This window comes from Suncus etruscus, chromosome 3 (assembly GCF_024139225.1).
Source record: "Suncus etruscus isolate mSunEtr1 chromosome 3, mSunEtr1.pri.cur, whole genome shotgun sequence".
Lineage (NCBI taxonomy): Eukaryota > Metazoa > Chordata > Mammalia > Eulipotyphla > Soricidae > Suncus > Suncus etruscus.
Window position 1 is genome coordinate 84,497,487 of NC_064850.1, and position 19,010 is coordinate 84,516,496.

At 41.7% G+C, this 19,010-nt stretch overlaps 1 protein-coding gene across 1 annotated transcript in view; it reads right to left on the reverse strand.

Moving 5' to 3' along the window:
* SMC5 (structural maintenance of chromosomes 5) overlaps positions 1–5,694 on the reverse strand; it is a 96,063-nt gene extending 90,369 nt beyond the window's left edge. Inside the window, exon 1 of the mRNA XM_049770930.1 lies at positions 5,371–5,694. Within this exon, the coding sequence (XP_049626887.1) occupies positions 5,371–5,615 (245 nt within the window). The 5' untranslated portion in view covers positions 5,616–5,694. The remainder of the gene's footprint in view (positions 1–5,370) is intronic.
* Between the last annotated feature and the right edge of the window lie 13,316 nt (positions 5,695–19,010).

The window sequence follows — 19,010 nt, forward strand, 5'->3', positions numbered from 1 at the left end:
TATGCTTCTACCATCAGCACTACACACGTGCTTAACACTGGCACCCGTTCCAGAGTCCCTGGATATTCATTTTTTAAATATAAAACTTTATTTAAGCACCATAATTCCAAGCATGTTTGTAGTTGGGTTTCAGTCATAAGCCAAATACCCCCCTTCACCAGTGTAACATTCCCACCATCAATGCCCCCCCTACCCCACCCCTGCCTGTATTCGTGACAGGCATTCTTCTCTTTAACATTGTCATGCTAGTTGTTAGTGTAGTTATTTCCCTAACAGCGTCACCACTCTTTGTGGTGAGCTTCAAATTGTGTGCAGGTCCTTCCCACCCTTCCAGCCCTTAACTCTATGGTCTCTGGGCCTTATTACAGTAATGTCTTTAATTTTTCTTAAAAAACCATATATTAGTGAGACTATTCTGTGTCTCTCTCTGACTTATTTCACTCAACATAATAGATTCCATGTACATCCATGTATAGGAAAATTTCATGACTTCATCTCTCCTGACAGCTGCATAATATTCCATTGTTTACATGTACAACAGTTTCTTTTTTTTTTCTTGTATAATTTTTATTTTGATCGTAGTGGCTTACATATTGTTGACAATATTATAGGTACATATTTACATAAATTCAGGGGGGCTCCCATCACCGATTTGTCCTCTCTACACCTCCATGTTCGTCCTACCTCCCATATCCTCCTCCCTCACCCCCGGGGCTGCGAGAATATGTGGTCCCCACTGTACCTAGCTTACTACTTAGTAGTCTTGGTCTTGGTGCCGCCCTTATTTCCCCCTCTGACTGGGAGGAAGGACTACTTAGTTCAAGTTATGTGGTTTTATTTGAAGAAGAGAAAAGTAATAAACTGTTTCTTTAGTCATTCATCTGTTGAAGGGCATCTTGGTTGTTTCCAGAGTCTAGCTATTGTAAATATAGGTGTGAGGAAGGGATTTTTGAATTGTATTTTTGTGTTCCTAGGGTGGAATAGCTGGATCATAAGGGAGTTCAATTTCCTTTTTTTTTTTTTTTTTTTTTTTTGAGAAATCTCCATATTGTTTTCCATAAAGGCTAGACTAGATGGCATTCTCACCAGCAGTGAATAAGAGTTCCTTTCTCTCCACATCCCCGGCAGCACTGATTGTTCTTGTTCTTTGTGATGTGTGCCAGTCTCTGTGGTGTGAGATGGTACCTCTTGTACTTTTGATTTGCATCTTCCTAATGATTAGTGATGTGGAGCATTTTTACATGTGTCTTTTGGCCATTTGTATTTCTTCTTTGAGGAAGTGCCTTTTCATTTCTTCTCCCCATTTTTTGATGAGGTTATATGTTTTTATCTTATTAAGCTGTCAGTACCTTGTATATTTTGGAGATTAGCCCCTTGTCTGATGGGTATTGGGTGAATACTTTCTCCCATTCTCTGGGTGGCTTTTGTATCCTAGGCACTATTACCTTTGAGGTGCAGAAGCTTCTCAGCTTAATATATTCCCATCTGTTTATCTCTGCTTTCACTAGTTTGGAGAGTGCTTTTTGACCTTGAAGATGCCTTTAGTCTCAATGTCATGGAATGTTTTACCTACATGTTGTTTTATATACCCTTATGGTTTTAGGCCTGATATCAAGGTCTTTAATCCATTTGTATTTGATCTCTGTGCATGGTGTTAGATGGGGGTCTGAGTTTGGTTTTTTGCAAGTGGCTAACCACTTCATTTTTAAATGTCTTGTTCTTTTGTATGGATCTTAAAGGAACCTTTTTTTTTTTTGGGTGGGGGGTAGTGGGTAATGGTGCCTCACCAGCTGTGCTCATGAGTTATCCAATGAAGTGCTAAAGGGACCATATGTGATTTGTGGTTCAGTAAGCGACCCAGTAGCCCAAGCAAAGCAAGTGCCCTTGCCCCTCTAGCAATCTCTAATTAGGAACCATTTGTTCTTTGCAAACTGAAAAATCACTTAACTTGGTTGGGATTTTTTTTTTGTTTTTGGCAACAAACATCAATACTCAGGACTTATTCCTGTCTCTGTGTTCAAGAAACTGTATGTGGTACTGTGGACTGAACTAAAGTCAGCAGTAAGAACGATTAAGTGCCTTAAACCCCAGCACTATCTCTCCAACCTTGACTTGGAACTTCTTATCTTAACACAGGAGGCCCCATTCTTTTTACTGTTGTTTTTAATTTTGGGACCACACTAGGTGGTGTTTTTAATTTTGGGACCACACTAGGTGATGACTCCTGACACTGCACTCAAGAGATCATTCCTGGCAGGCTTGGATGTAATTCTGGGAACTGAACCCAGGTTGGTAAATTGTCCTATCTCTCTAGCCAAGCCACCAACCCCCTTTGTTTTTGGGGCCACACCCAGCGGCACTCGGGTTACTCCTAGCTCTGTGCTCAGAAATCGCTCCTGGCAGGATCAGAGGACCAAAGAGGGCTTGAATCCAAGTCAGTCACAAGCAAGGCAAATGTCATACCCACTGTGCTATTGCCTTTTTTAATATTTGTATTTTAACTTAAATTTCTGTTCTTATTAAATAGTGATGCATTAAAAACTGATTATTTTTAAGTGAGTAACAGTGATTATATTTAATGGCACTGGAGTGATAGTACAGCGGGTAGGGAGTTTGCCTTGCATATGACTTACCTAGATTCAATCCCCAACATCCCATATATTCCCCTGAGCCCACCAAGAGTAGTTCCTGAGTGCAGTCAGGAGTAACCCTGAACACCTTGGGTGTAGCCCCAAAACAAAACAAAAAAAGTGATTATTATATTTAAGAAAATATAATGGGTTGGATATAGTACAGAGCTCAAGAGACTTTTCTTGCATGCAGCAGAACTATTCAATGCTTGCACTGAGAGATATACAGAAAACAGATAGAGGGAGCAGTAGAAAAGAATAAGAACTTCTGGTCTAAAACATGCAGACAGATACATGAAAGAACTCACTAGCACACAATAAATGAAATGTTCTGATTCTGTTTATTGAAAATTTATTTTTGTATGTGTGTATGTCTTTTCTGAATCTCCCCGGGATCTGAAAGTTAGGAAACTGTCATCTTCTTCTCAAATCTACATGCTCTACTTTCAATACAATTGAATACATGCCTGAAGGTAGCATCTACCAGGGGTCTCAAACTCAATTTACCTGGGGGCCGCAGGAGGCAAAGTCGGGATGATCCTTGAGTGCAAAGTCAGTAGTAAGCCCTGAACATTGGGGGGTGTGACCCAAACAACTGAAACAAAACAAAACAAAAAAAGATTCCTCTAGGACAGGGCCACAAAATGTTGTACAGAGGGCCATTTGCGGCCCGCGGGCCGCAAGTTTGAGACCCCTGAATTCTACACTGTATGTCAACCTGGATGAGCAATTGCTATCTCCTCACTCTATTTCTATACCAGAAACAGTCACTTCAAAACTTAATATATCAAAACAAGTCCCACTCAAAACTGTGGTCTTCTAGTAGAACTATCACTAACCAAATAGGATATGGCATTACTTTTCAAACAACTCTGATTCCATCTTTTAACCCTATGCATCCATCCCCCTTATTATCTCATCAATCACAAAATCCTATTAGCAGACAAGCAAATCTAAAGATACTTGTTAATAGAGAAATGATAGTAAAGCAAGATAAAAGTTCCAACTTCATCTTTTTTTTAACCTCTATGAACTTGTTAACCATACCTTTCCAGGTTACTTTGGTGCATACAATTTTATGTGTTTCTTCCTTTCCCCAAATCTGTGAAAAAGCTATTCCTTTAACTGGAACTCTCAATTCCCAACCAATTTGACTTGGTAAACAAACAAACAAACAAAACCAACTCTTCCCTGGTATTATTTTCTTCCAGGCAATTTTGGCTCTGGAAGCCAAGCCATTCCTACTTCATTCCTAAAATTTGAATGTCTTCTATTGCAAAACTAAATATCCCCCTTCATCTTCATTTTCCAGTCAACTTTCATTCTTCTCCTCATAGCTAAGCATTAATTTCTTAGAGTTATACACTCTTTCATGACTTGTAAAGTCTTCTGCTTTCTGCTGTTTAATTAAGGGTCAAGTTCTCCTATTTGCTAGCTGCTCGGGGCTTTTTACAATCCAGTAATCTAATTTTGATGTAGCAACTAAAACATTTTTCTTGCTTGGTTTCTTAGATAACACTCCCCCTCCATCCTCCTCCTGCATCTCTGAACAGTTACTTCTAAGTTCCTTTTCTGCTGCTCCTCCAAGATTCCATACACAATCTTTTGTTTCTCCTATTTAGAATTCCTTTCAAGTACACTAGCCCATTTCTGCAACCTCAAAAATCTGCTTTTACCCAAGATTTACAGATCTCTCACCTGTTCACTTATCTGTAAACTCCAGATCCTTTTATGTACTGGCTATTGAAAGTGTGTCCTCCCCCATCTGATCTACTGGACAGTGGTGTGTCACAGGATCCAAAGGAATTTATTATTATTCACCTAAATTCTTTCTCTTTTGGAATGTGCCACATGTAACCAATTAGCGGAGACAGAGATAAGAAACACTGCTACATTCCTCCAGAGAACTCCAGCGCTTCACAACTAATCTGTGGCAAGTTTAGAAACCTCATTTCTTCGCACGTCTCAGATCAGCTCTTTGCCTTCATACTGTGAAAGCCTCATTGTCTCTAAACTTGCATTTGTTTCTAAATCGGGAGTCATCTAACTCTGGGATCCCAGTCAATGCTCAGGAACATCTGTCCACATCTATGGTCTAATCTGTCCACACATCCTCTAGGACCCAGCCCAACTTAAATCCGAGGGGCTTTCCCACAAGGATCCAGCGGTTCCCTGCAGTTCCTCGCAGTTCTTTCGCATGCAACTGTACTAATTCCAAAATCTGTAGCAATGCTCAGTTATCCGAAGGCCCAGGAAAGTAAACAGGAAGAAAGCTTAGAGCGGTGAGCCAAATTGACAGGGTCGGCGGGGGGGAGGGGAAATCCCCAAAGATTAGATCTTACATTTCTCCAAATCGGGGCGCAATCACCTGCCCATATCCTCCCACACAGGGCCGCTGCCACTCTTTTCCACGGCCCTGGGGCATTGAACTGTGGCATCCTCCAAGTTCCCAGGGCAGGGAGGCCGCAATCAGAAAACCAGAGAGGGCGGACAGACCCTTTCCGAGGAGACCCGGGGTGGCCCTAATTTGCAGAGCATGCACAAGACACACTCAGCACTCCAGCACAACACGCCGATCGTGCACGGCCCCGAGTGCAAACCAACCAGCAGCACGACCCCACGGCGAAGACGACTCTCTCCCCGGGCCCGCGAGATCCGGCCCAGCAGCTGTGACTGGAGCTCGGCCATCCTCCCTCCTTGCTGCCTCCCTCCCTCCCTCCCTCCCTCCGCGGCCACTCACAGGAAGTTCTCCATGGCTATCCGGACGATCGCGCCTTCCACGAAGGGCCCCGACGCCTGCAGCGGCGGGAGGACTTGGGCTGGGGCTGCCGCCGGCACCGGGGTCAGCTGCGGCAGCGACGGCGGCGGTGCAGACGGGGCCGAGTTCCTGCGCTTGCTCGGGCCCTCCGACGCAGGGTCTCGGGAGTGAGCTCTCTTGGAGGCCTGCGAGGCCTGGGCCGACGTCCTCCGGTTCGGAGTCGCCATCCCGCCCGCCCGCCCCGCAGCGGCTTCAGTTCGCAGCCACTTCGGGCCACGGCGCCGCCTCGCCCAGCTCCCGCGCGAACTGCACGACGCGCGATGCCAACACGCAAGTCCGGCCCCGCGCCTGCGCGGCTCGCGTCTGTCGGCGTCAGCCGGCACGCCCCCGGAAGTCCCGCCCCCGGAAGACCTGTGGATCTCGGAAGGCGAGGCCTAGTTTGCCGCTCTGAGCTTTGTAAACTTAGTTCCGGCGCTACCACTTCATGGCTCCGCGCTGGGGAAGTGTAAGCCGTGGCACCTTGGAGGCGGCTCGCGGGTTTCAGGCGTCACGACTGGACGAGTTCCATCTCTGATTTAGTTTCCTGAGTCAAAACCAAAAACCAAAAACAACCCCTCCTCCCCTATTTCCCATGCCCTGCGCCCATTTACACTGCAGAACGCTGGGCCTCTGTGCATGCTCTAAGGCGGAAAAGAACACACTCCCCAGATTAGACTCATCATGGCCGCCCTATTCCTCACTCCCTTCTCTTCTTGAGAGGACCTTCCCTTAGGTTAAAGCTAAAATATGAATTTCATTGAGCACATTGCTTTATTGAGCCGATGTTCCTAAATCTCCTTCTCCCGTGCATCTATGCATTCTTATCAAGAAGGAGGTATGTGTGGGAGACCTTCCTAGACCTTCATTCACCCAACGGAAGCCTGTGAGTTGTCCAGACTAGTGGCTGCAGCTGTAAAGGAGCCATAAAGATGCGGATCTCAGGTCTTAGGCAAGAGACAGGGAAAGTAAAGTTAGGGATCCAAATTTCCATTGACTAACGATAGGGAGATAGAAAATTCAAGCAACGCAATGGGCAGCTGGAGAGACTTAGAGGTAAAGGTTTTTTAATAACAAAATATCACCTGTATAAATGTATTTTGCTGGAGAGATAATACAGGGGTAAGGCTCTTGCCTTGCACTCAGCCAATCCTGTTTGGTCACTGGACATCTCATATGGTCCACAAAGCACCAGCAGAAATGATAACCTGAGCACAACTGGGTATGGCCCAAAACCAACCAAACAAATAAAGCCACCCATAGATTTCAGACAAGATCAGTTATCTTGAACAGTATCAGTACAGTTGCTAGACGACAAGGCCAGTGATAAATGTTGGCCACACTGAATTTGGGGTAGCACTTCAGGGCCCTGCAGATTGTTGCCCAAGTTGCCTGACACTGCTTTCTTCCCTCTTCAGATTAGTCTCCTGTGACTTTTAAACATTCCCATTTGCACAGGTTTTGCCCTACCTTTGCCTCCCACCCCACTCAAACCCTATTCCCCAATAGCATTATTACTGTACAGGAGCTATATTTGCCTAGCTTGCTTCATTTACACTCACTTTAGAGCCTTCCTACAAAAGGCCAGGCCTTTCCTTCTGGGGAACTACTCATTCTCCCCTATAATGTATAATCTTGTGGTTTTCTATCTGGTACTGTACATAAAGGATGGACCTGTCACCTCTTCTACTGAGCTCTCCCTTCCCTTGCCCTTCTTAGGAAATCTGCATGTCTTCTTGGCAAAAATGAGACTGAATCAGGGGAAACATTCATTGGGATGCAAGGTGTTGTGTATGTAAATATTTTGGGGGATTACTATGTTACTCACCCTAAACTGATTGGTGATTGTGCCCTACCCTAGGGTGTGACCTGGCATTCTGCCCCCACCCTAGGGTAGGACCTGATTCTGCTTTCACCATTGGTTGGTATCTGATCCCACCATTGGGTGGTACCTGACTCTGGAGTATAAAAACAGGGGTCTGTGGAAGGCCGGGACTTTTGCCTGGCTGGAACTGAAGCTGAGTCTTTGGACTTCAGTTTTGTCCTCCGAATAAAGCAAATATTTCCACGAGCCTGACTGTCTGCGAGCTGTTTACCCGCCGTTTCACCTCAGAACCGTGGGCTAGACAGGGTGGCAGACGCGTGCTCCGAGCTGGAAGAAAAAGGCCTCATTCTCCATCCCACCATCAGTCAACCTCTTCAGGGGCTGACTTGCTACATAAGGTTACTCCTTTCCCTAGGTCCACTTCTATTTAGCCATTATCTCTATCACTGTCCCTATAATAGCAGTAGGTCCCAGTGGAGAATCTACTGTGTTATTCACCATGCCTCTGGGTAAAAACTATATGATGGCATTTTGGCACATGTTACAAAGGCACTCTAGCCATTGCTTTTGCTCACTTAGTACCAGGCTTGATGAGAAGTTAACTTCAGCACCAAAAAGTCTCTTCCATATATGAGTTCATGAACAAAAGCAAAAGTCAGCTAGCAAGGTCTTTGTATTTACTTAGAGTCACACTTGGCAGGTTGGTTCTAGGTCTCTAGACCTCCTTTCTAATATCCTAGTGATATTATCTGGGGGCTCAGAGATATGTGATTAGGCCAAAAGGACAAAGGAATATCTTGTGTGTGGGCCTCACACTATTTGTTTTGTATCCAGTGAGCATTGGGTTCTAGGCCTAGTGAAAGGTGGAGAAGTGGCACATCTTTGCACCAGGAGTTGCCTTTTGAGCCCTTTGAGTCTACAGGATTTGACTTGGAGGATTTCTGTATTTACTTGAATTACTTCAGGCAGGCCAATAGTGGGATGTATATGTACCCTAGTCTCTGGTCTCATTCTCCAAGATAATTTTTGCTAGGTGTAGGGCTATCTGGTCAGGACCACTGGTCACAGCAACCCCTTGTTTATGTAATTTGTGTCATTAGATTATCTTCCATGGGTGCCAAGTTTCAGGCTTGGTAAAAAGTGGATCATAAAACCACTAAATATAGCAGAAGTTGGCTTGGTGGTGCTCCATATTTATTCAGCAGACCATAAGAAGGGGTGTATAAACATTCTTTTGTTTCTGGGATCATCTTCCAGGGTCATTCTCTGTGGTCATGTTATAGAAAGCACCCCAACTTTGGTTTTCACCCAGAAATAGAGACTCTAAAGCATGGCTACAAGTTGACAGGCAATGGGTGGTATTTCTCTGCATCATGCAATTGCATTCTTATTTATAGGGGAGTTGTTGTGTATGTAAACATTCCAATGGGATTATTATGTTACTGACCCTAACCTGATGGTGATTGTGCCCTACCCTAGTGTGTGACCTGGCATTCTGCTCCCACCCTAGGGTGGTACCTGATTCTGCTCCCACCATTGGGTGTGTACCTGATTCTGGTGGATAAAAGGAAGAGTCTGTGGAAGGCGGGGAGGGGGGGGGGGTGTTGGCTGGAACTGATGCTGAGGCTTTTGGCTTCAGTCTTGTCCTCCAAATAAAGCTGATATTTTCACAAGCCTGACTGCCTGCTAGCCTTTTACCGCTGCATTTACCTCGGAACCAGCGGCTGAACAGGGTGGCAGACCCGTGCTCTGAGCTGGAGGAGAAAGACCTCATCCGCCATCTCTCCATCAGTCAACCCCATCAAGGGCAGTATTGCAACAGGAAGTGACTTTTCAAACTTCATACATGGAGTTTTTATCTACTTTGTAATAGTTCTTGACCCAGGGGACCATAGATTTCACCTGTTTTGAGAGCTAGCTAATCCATGAATCACAAGATTACCATACGTATAGGATTCCACCCACTTTCCATCAAATTTCTTGAGATTATTAAGGTATGGGACATCTTACCACATCACCAAAATTCTCCTTTGTGAGTTTACAAGTTAATGAGACTGCTCTGGTCATGAGAGGAGGATGTGAATGGAAGGGGTCTTAGAGACATTAATGGAAAGAAAGCAGGCTCTCCCATGATGGGTGTGGTGTTGGAACAATGTTTGCATCAAACTATCGTTAGCAATATTGTGTGGGAAGCTATATGGACCTAGGGCAAAATGGAGTCTCTAAAACCATTTTCTTTCTTGCCTATGTGTCTGTTGGACACAAGCTCAGAGTACAAAGGAAATGGCTCACCACAAAAAGTTAAAAGTACATAGGGTCTTTCCACCAGATGGCTTGGAGAAGTGAGATAACATCTACAGAACCTTAGCAACCATTTCCAGAGCCAATCAGCTTTAAGGCCACATCCTGCAAAGTTTCAGCACCTGGGTGGGCCCCCAGCAGGTATGCAAGAATGTTTTTTTTTTTTTTTTTTGGTTTTTGGGCCACACCCAGTAACGCTCAGGGGTTACTCCTGGCTATGTGCTCAGAAGTTGCTCCTGGCTTGGAGGACCGTATGGGACACCGGGGGATCGAACCATGGTCCGTCCAAGGCTAGCGCAGGCAAGGCAGGCACCTTACCTTTAGCGCCACCGCCCGGCCCCAAAGTATTTGGTTTTTTGTTTGTTTGTTTGTTTGTTTGTTTTCATTTTGGGGCCACACCCGGCGGTGCTCAGGGGTTACTCCTGGCTGTCTATTCAGAAATAGCTCCTGGCAGGCATGGGAGACCATATGGGACACAGGGATTCGAACCAACCACCTTAGGTCCTGGATTGGCTGCTTGCAAGGCAAACACCGCTGTGCTATCTCTCCGGGCCCTGCAAGAATGCTTTTGCAGTTAGAACATTTTGACCCACTTACTCCCAGTTCTCCCCCTCCCCATTTTCTGCTGTTAAGCTATGTAGAAAAAATATAGTTAAGATGAAGCTATGGAAAATTTTAGAAATGTACTGTTAGCCTTTTGCCTTATTTGGATGTTACCCTTGCTTCTAGCCTGATTGACAGGCTAGGCACGCCTCCCTTTGTGCACTTTCTATATAAGCAAAGTGCATCTCAATAAACTTGCTCTTGATCAGCCTGTTTCTATTAACTTCTCAACGTTCCTTTACAGCATTAGACCGGATCTGCTCGAGAGACCTGCGGATAACTAGCGACCCTCAACCAACCACTCCCGTGGGTCGGGGGTCCCCCTCCGGGGGTCGCAGTATTGTAAAGCAATTAAATGCTGCCTCAAAAGATATGGGCTGGGGTTTGATGCCAACATTATCATATAATTTCTTCATGATAATTTGTTCATTATCTCAGATAATTTGTTCATGACTGAGTTCATAACTATACCATGACTATCTCAGATAACTTGTTAAAATTGTCTTCCTCAAAATACTACAACTGAAAACTGAAGGATAAAAAGAACTTGACATGGGACAATAGAAAAACTCCTGAGTTCTGCCAGAAGCATAGAACTAGGAGTAAGCCCTGAGTACCCCCAGGTGTGGCCCAACACCCATCCCCACCTCTTGGGTACTACCAAAAGCAGAAAACAGAACCACCTCTTTGTCTCATTGATCTTTTGCATTGTTTTAATTTCCATATCAATGATTTATGCTTACATTTTAATTATTTCTTTAATTCTGCTTACTTTGTACTCCCTTTGTTTTTCTTTCAGTTTTTTTTTTGTTTGTTTTTTTGGGCCACACCCATTTGACGCTCAGGGGTTACTCCTGGCTATACGCTCAGAAATTGCCCCTGGCTTGGGGGGACCATATGGGATGCCGGAGGATCAAACCGCTGTCCGTCCTATGGTAGCGCTTGCAAGGCAGACACCTTACCTCTAGCGCCACCTTCCCGGCCCCATCTTTCAGTTTCTTGAGGTGTGAGATTAGGCAATATATTTGTGTCTGGTCTATCCTGATAACTACCTGAAGTATTGTAAAATTCTCTCAGTATATCTTTTGCTTCATCCTGTAAGTACTGGTAGTTCATATCTTCACTCCTGTATTAAGGACTATTTTTTTTTTTATCTCCCTTGATCAAATCGTTTTTTTAGTATTGTGCTGTTTAATTTCCAAAAGTTTGGGTTTCTTTTAGCTTTCTGTTAGTGCTTTATTTCCAAATTCCGAGCATTGTAATCTGAGAGAGTACTTATTATGTATATTTTAGTGATTTCATGGAGACTTGTTTTGTGTCACAGCAGGTATTCTACTCTTGAAACGATGCATGAACACTAGAGAAGAATATGAATTAAACTTTTGGGGGAATAGAGAACCCACAGATATCTGGTAGTTCCATTTCTTCTATTTCTTTAAGACTTCCATTTTCTTATTATTTATTTTGTCTGGTTAATTTATCCAATAGTGCAAGTGTGGTATTATATAATCTTGGGTGTTTTTTGTTGTTGTTTTGTTTTTTTTGTTTTGTTTTTGTTTTGTTTTTTGGGCCACACCCGTTTGACGCTCAGGGGTTACTCCTGGCTAAGCACTCAGAAATTGCCCCTGGCTTGGGGGGACCATATATGGGACGCCGGCGGATCGAACCCCGGCATTTGCAAGGCAGACACCTTACCTCCAGCGCCACCTTGCCGGCCCCGGTATTATATAATCTTATAGTATGTTGTTGCCAGTATTTTCCTTCAGAATTGTTGATAGTTGTTTTATGTATTTTTTATTTTTGTAGCTCATATATTAATGGGTGTTAAGTTTTCTTAATATACAGATTCTTTGATTATTAAAAATATCTCTCTGAAAACAGAAAAACATTGATTACAAAGAATATATGCACATCTATGTATTGGTTTACAACTTACAACTTGGATCCACCTAGAACAAAGATCATCCCTAGTTTCTTTGTATCTATTTAGATCAACTTGCTTTTACCCAAAACAGAATTCTTCCTTCTTGTCATATTTTACATGTCTCAAGAAAACCTGGGTGGGACTGGCTCAGGATAAACCTTCAATCCTTACTCCCCATCCAGGGCTGGTCTCTGTACTTAATTAAAAAAACTGCAGTCTGCCAGGCAGCTCTCTGTCTCTCTGTCTCTCTTTGTTTTTGTCTCAGTCTCTGTCTTTCTCTCTGTCTCTCTGTCTCTCTGTCTCTCTCTCTGTCTCTCTGTCTCTCTCTGTCTCTCTCTCTCCCTCTCTCTCCAGGCAGCTCTCTGTCTCTCTGTCTCTCTTTTTGTCTCAGTCTCTGTCTCTTTCTGTCTTTCTCTCTGTCTCTGTCTCTGTCTCTGTCTCTGTCTCTCTCTCTCTCTCTCTCTCTCTCTCTCTCTCTCTCTCTGCTTGAGATGACAGATTGCTCCTCTGCCAAGTGTATTTCACTCTCAGCTTTGTTTGGATAATTTCCTGCATTGACCCTGGCTCCAGATCCACTTTCTCTGGGTGGAAATATGGTGTTTGGAGCCATTACATTTATGTTTATCACGACATTTAATGCAATAGCCAAGATATGAGAACAGCCTGTATGACCAATAACTAATAAATGGATCAAGAAGTTGTGGTATATATACACAGTGTAATACCATGCAACTGTAAGAAAGAACAAAATCATGCCACAACATAAATGGAACTAAAGAATATCATGCTTACTTATGTCAGAAGAAAAGGAATATATATATAGAATGATCTTTTTATATGTGGGATTTAAAGATACATAGTAAGATAGCATCAAAACTAGAATTCCTTCACAGAACTGAATGAGTTTAGAGTGCTGAAAGGGGGGCCACTGAGATATTGGGGAAAGGAAACAGGTGACTTGGAGATGGGTAGAGTTTAAAATTTTGTTTGTTTTGGGGCCACATCTGGTGGTGCTCAGGGTTTACTCCTGGCTCTACACTCAGAAATTACTCTTGGCAGGCTCAGAGGTCCATTTGGGATGCTGAAGATCCAACTCAGGTTGGCCATGTGTGCAAGGCGAATGTCCTACTACTGTGCTACTGCTCTGACCCCAGAGTTTTTAATTCTTAAAAAATAGTTTTTTGTTTTTTTTTTTTGCAAGTGGCTATCCAATTGTGCCAACACCACTTGTTGAAGAGGCTTTCCCTGCTCCATTTAGGATTTCCTGCTCCTTTATCAAAAATTAGATGGTTGTATCTCTGGGGAACATTTTCTGAGTATTCAAGCCTATTCCACTGATCTGAGGACCTATCCTTATTCCAATACCATGCTGTTTTGATAACTGTTGCTTTAGACCCCCAGCTAACATCATGTACAAAGGTAAAATCCAAATGGATTAAAGACCTCGATATCAGCCCCAAAACCATAAGATATATAGAACAGCACATAGGCAAAACACTACAGGACATTACAGGCATCTTCAAGGAGGAAACTGCACTCTCCAAGCAAGTGAAAGCAGAGATTAACAGATGGGAATATATTAAGCTGAGAAGCTTCTGCACCTCAAAGGAAATAGTGCCCAGGATACAAGAGCCACCCACTGAGTGGGAGAAACTATTCACCCAATACCCATCAGATAAGGGGCTAATCTCCAAAATATACACGGCACTGACAGAACTTTACAAGAAAAAAACATCTAACCCCATCAAAAAATGGGGAGAAGAAATGAACAGACACTTTGACAAAGAAGAAATACGCATGGCCAAAAGACACATGAAAAAATGTTCCACATCACTAATCATCAGGGAGATGCAAATCAAAACAACGATGAGATACCACCTCACACCCCAGAGAATGGCACACATCACAAAGAATGAGAATAAACAGTGTTGGCGGGGATGTGGAGAGAAAGGAACTCTTATCCACTGCTGGTGGGAATGCTGTCTAGTTCAACCTTTATGGAAAGCGATATGGAGATTCCTCCAAAAACTGGAAATCGAGCTCCCATACGATCCAGCTATACCACTCCTAGGAATATACCCTAGGAACACAAAAATACAATACAAAAACCCCTTCCTTACACCTATATTCATTGCAGCTCTATTTACCATAGCAAGACTCTGGAAACAACCAAGATGCCCTTCAACAGACGAATGGCTAAAGAAACTGTGGTACATATACACAATGGAATATTATGCAGCTGTCAGGAGAGATGAAGTCATGAAATTTTCCTATACATGGATGTACATGGAATCTATTATGCTGAGTGAAATAAGTCAGAGAGAGAGAGAAAAACGCAGAATGGTCTCACTCATCTATGGGTTTTAAGAAAAATGAAAGACACCCTGGTAATAATAATTTTCAGACACAAAAGAGAAAAGAGCTGGAAGTTCCAGCTCACCTCAGGAAGCTCACCACAAAGAGTGATGAGTTTAGTTAGAGAAATAACTACATTTTGAACTGTCCTAATATTGAGAATGTATGAGGGAAATGTAGAGCCTGTTTAGGGTACAGGCGGGGGTTGGGTGGGGAGGAGGGAGATTTGGGACTTGGGTGATGGGAATGTTGCACTGGTGATGGGTGGTGTTCCTTTTATGACTGAAACCCAAACACAATCATGTATGTAATCAAGGTGTTTAAATAAAAAAAAATTAAAAAAAAAATTAGTTTTAGGGAATGGGGCGGTGGCACAAGCACAAGCCTTGCATGAGCTAACCTAGGTTCGATTCACTGGCATCCCATATGTTTCCCTGAGCCAGAAGTGATTTCTGAGTACATAGCCAGAAGTGATTTCTGAGTACATAGCCAGGAGTAACCCCTGAGCATCACTGGCAGTGACCCAAAAAGAAAAAGTTTAAAACAATGAAACACCTGTCTTTTAGCTGACTTATTATTAGAATTTATATTATTAGAATTGGTTGTAGTAATAGTCACAGTTTTAGTAGTTAATAGCTATTACAAATTGCACTTAGCATACAATACCTATTGTTCTATGTACTTTTTCATATTTAAAATTTTGGGTTGTTTTAAGACCCTCTTTCTTCCTGTATGTGTGGTGGTGTTAGGGATCCCCCCCTTCTAGGAAGGAACTGAAGGGGAGGGGGTCTAAATTTAAAGACTATTTTGGAGTGCAGAGATGATGGTCAGAAGTTAAGGGGAAGGACTTTTTGGTCCTGAATTTGGGCATTGGCTGCTAAACATTGCATGCACTACCAGGTCACAAACTTGTCTAGGATCTGACATCACTGGCTTCACCTATCTATCTACATTACCTCACTCATCTGTTATTGAGCACTTAGGTTGTTTCTAAATTTTGGCTTTTATAAATAGTGCTGCAATGAACAGGTATGCTAATATCTTCCAAAATTGATGCTTTTTGTGTTCTTGCTGTAGATGACCAGAAGTAAAGTCACTGAATCATAAGGTAGCTCTATTTTAATTTTTTAGATATCCTCATTGATTTCTATAGAGTCTGAAACAGTTGGCAGTCCCACCAAAAGTGAAAACAATTATTTTTTCACTGCATACCAGCAGTACTAAGTTGTTTTGGAGACTTTTGGATATAGGCCATTTTTACTCACCATTACTTTGCATTTCCCCTATAATCAGTGGCACTAAATACATTTTTTAATAATGTCTGTTGGTTATATGTGTATATATATATATATATATATATACATACATACATACATACATACATACATACATACATACATACATACACTTCAGGAATGTATGTTCATGTCCTATCATCCCATTTTTGTAGAGTTATTCAGATTTTTGCCTCATAAATCACTCCTGGCTTGGGAGAACCATATGGGATGCCGGAGGATTGAACCAAGGTCAGTCCTAGGTCAGCGCATCAAGGCAAACACCCTACCTATGTGGCACCGCTTCAGCCCCTGTTGTTGAATTTTTTGATTTTTCCTATTACTGAATGTTAGTCCTCAGCCAGTTGTATTTTCTTTTTTTCTTTTTTTTTCCTGTTTTTTGGGCCACCCCTGGTGACATTAGGGGTTACTCCTGGCTATGCACTCAGAAATCGCTCCTGGCTTGGGGGACTATATGGGATGCCGGGAATTGAACTGAGGTCTGTCCTGGGTCAGTCATGTGCAAGGCAAATGTCCTACCGCTGTGTTATCGTTCCAGCCCCACAGATGTATTTTTTTTTCTTTCATCAGTAAGATGTCTTTTTACTTAAAACTGTCCTTCACAGTGAAAAATCTTTATTGTTTGTTGCAGCTTTATTTATTTTTGGTTCTTTGCATTAACTTATTTTGATTTTTAGTTCTCAATTCCAATTTCTTTTCATAATTGTGTTTTTTTATTGTTTATGTAAGTTTGAAACCACAAAAAGAATAAAGCAAAACTCTCAACTATTCATTAACAATTTGCCATGATATCAGAGCCAATAGGAAGAATATAGCCCATCAACACCTTGATGTTCAGTCTTATGAGATTCATTTTCTGAGTTCTAACATCTAAAATAATGAGTTTATAAATGTCATGTTTTTATTCTACAGAGACAAACAATAGGAAATTAATGTACATAGTATGACCCAATAAAATCATAGGGAAAATTTGTTGAATATAATTTCAAAGGAATCAAAGATATAAAGGTAAGATACAACTTTAAATTTCTTAGAAGAAACCATATGGAAATTTAAAAAATTATCATGTATTGGAAACATTCTTAAATGTCATTTTAAAAGTATGTTAAGGGCTGGAGAGATAGCACAGCAGGTAAAGCACTTAACTTGATTGCAGTTATTTCAGTTTCAATCCCCAACAACTAACATGTTTCCCTGAATTTTGCCAGTAGTGATTCCTGGGCAGAGAGCCCCATGTAAGCCCTCACCACAGCCAGGCATGGCCCCCAAAAGATACCCCATAAAAGTAAACATATTATAAAGAAAAACTGTATGAGATCATACTTATATTAAAACTGAGACCTTTAAGGTGTCTGAGAGGTAATATAGAGGGGTAAAGAATATACCTTACAGAATGCCTTGGTTTAATAACCAGCACCATATGGTTCCTCAAATAAGGCCAGGAATGAATAAACTCCAAGTCCAGGTATGAACCCAAAACAAAGGAAAAAGAAAGATACCACACTAAACGTAAGACTTTTGAGGGCCAGAGAGATAGCACAATGTGTACATGTTTTGTATGCAGGAAGCTTGTTTTTTATACCCAGCAATTCATAATACCTTGAGAAGCAGAAGGAGTACCTCATTGTATTCTTAGCAAAGAGACAGGAGAGACCTCCTAGCACCAATGAATGGATCTTAAAACAAACAAATACCTTTGGCATTTTTCATTGATTAAATGTATCATAACATGAATGGGAGCCATGTGCTACAAATATGGCTATAACATTGCAGTATTTAAAGCAAAGTAGCTGGGGACTGGAGATAATGTACAGAGGCCTAGGTTTGTGTTCTGTATGATAAATATTCCAGTTTGAATCCCTGACATTACATATGTCCCCCAATCAATGAGGAATAGGTCCTGCACTCAGAAAGGTGTGCCACCCCAGCTTCCTCTAACAAACAAACCCCCGAAAATTTAACATTTAGAATATTAGAGAATTTTCATGAAATCTGTAAGACAAAAATAACTGTGGAAGATAGGTAGATAAATAGGTATTTTCATAAAGTGAAATATGAAGCATAGTGAAAGATATAAGAAGTTGCTCAACTTATAACCAGAGAATAAACCTTAAAACCTTAATGGAAAACAATGTCACAACTATCATTTGGCTAAAATTAAATTTTGTTATCAACAGTATCTGACACACAATAATACTGGTGAGGGTGGTATAGTTTGGGGAGCCAGTAGGGAAAGCAGTTTCTCATTTAGAAAAGTGTATATATCTTTGGTTGTAACCAAAGTGTTAGTATTGGACAATTTTCAGAAGTCAGTTCAAAGTCCATGATATTTAGCGACCAACATTTTCAAGTTATGCAATACATTATAGTCAAAAGTTGTCCATTAAAAAAAAAGGGAGAGGGGGCTTTTATCATTAGCATGAAAACTTTCCATCAGGCTTTGAAAATTATTTTCACTTCATCTAATTTGAGATAGTACATAAAAATTCTAAACTGATTCATCATGATGTAGAAATTTCCTATGGCTAAGATGTAACAGAACAAAATTGAATATGAAGGCATATTCATACTTAGAACGTCATGCCATGCCCTTTCTGTATAAATACTAATGCACAAATCGAGATGAGATTGGCATGGCTTTATTTGTTGTTTTTGGTTTTGTTTTTCCCTTTTACTATTAGTATATAACCTTTTGTTTATAAGTTTATAGAAAATGTGATTTTTAATTTTGTGCAATTATATTCAAACATAATGCAACAGTTTTGTGGCTTTGTTTTTTTTAAATGTGCTACTTAAAGATAGTTTTGGATTGTGTTGATTTTATTATCTTACATGAAAGATAAGTTACTACATTAAAGTTTCAATATTTTAATTTATCTCTTAGGCCTACAAAGAAAAAGGAATGTACATACTATACAAACTGGAAATTCATATATTAGATTTATAATCAAAAATAATTTTTTCACATAGATACATTTCAAATGGATGTCTGACATTTATTTTTTTTTTTTTTTTTTTTGTGGTTTTTTTGGGTCACACCCAGCAGTGCTCAGGGGTTATTCCTGGCTCCATGCTCAGAAATTGCTCCTGGCAGGCACGGGGGACCATATGGGACGCCGGGATTCAAACCGATGACCCCCTGCATGAAAGGCAAACGCCTTACCTCCATGCTATCCCTCCGGCCCCGGATGTCTGACATTTAGCTGCACTGTTTGTAGTACCAAGAAGCTAGTCACATCCCAGTTATCAAAGGTAGTACAGATTAGTAAATAGTATAATCATT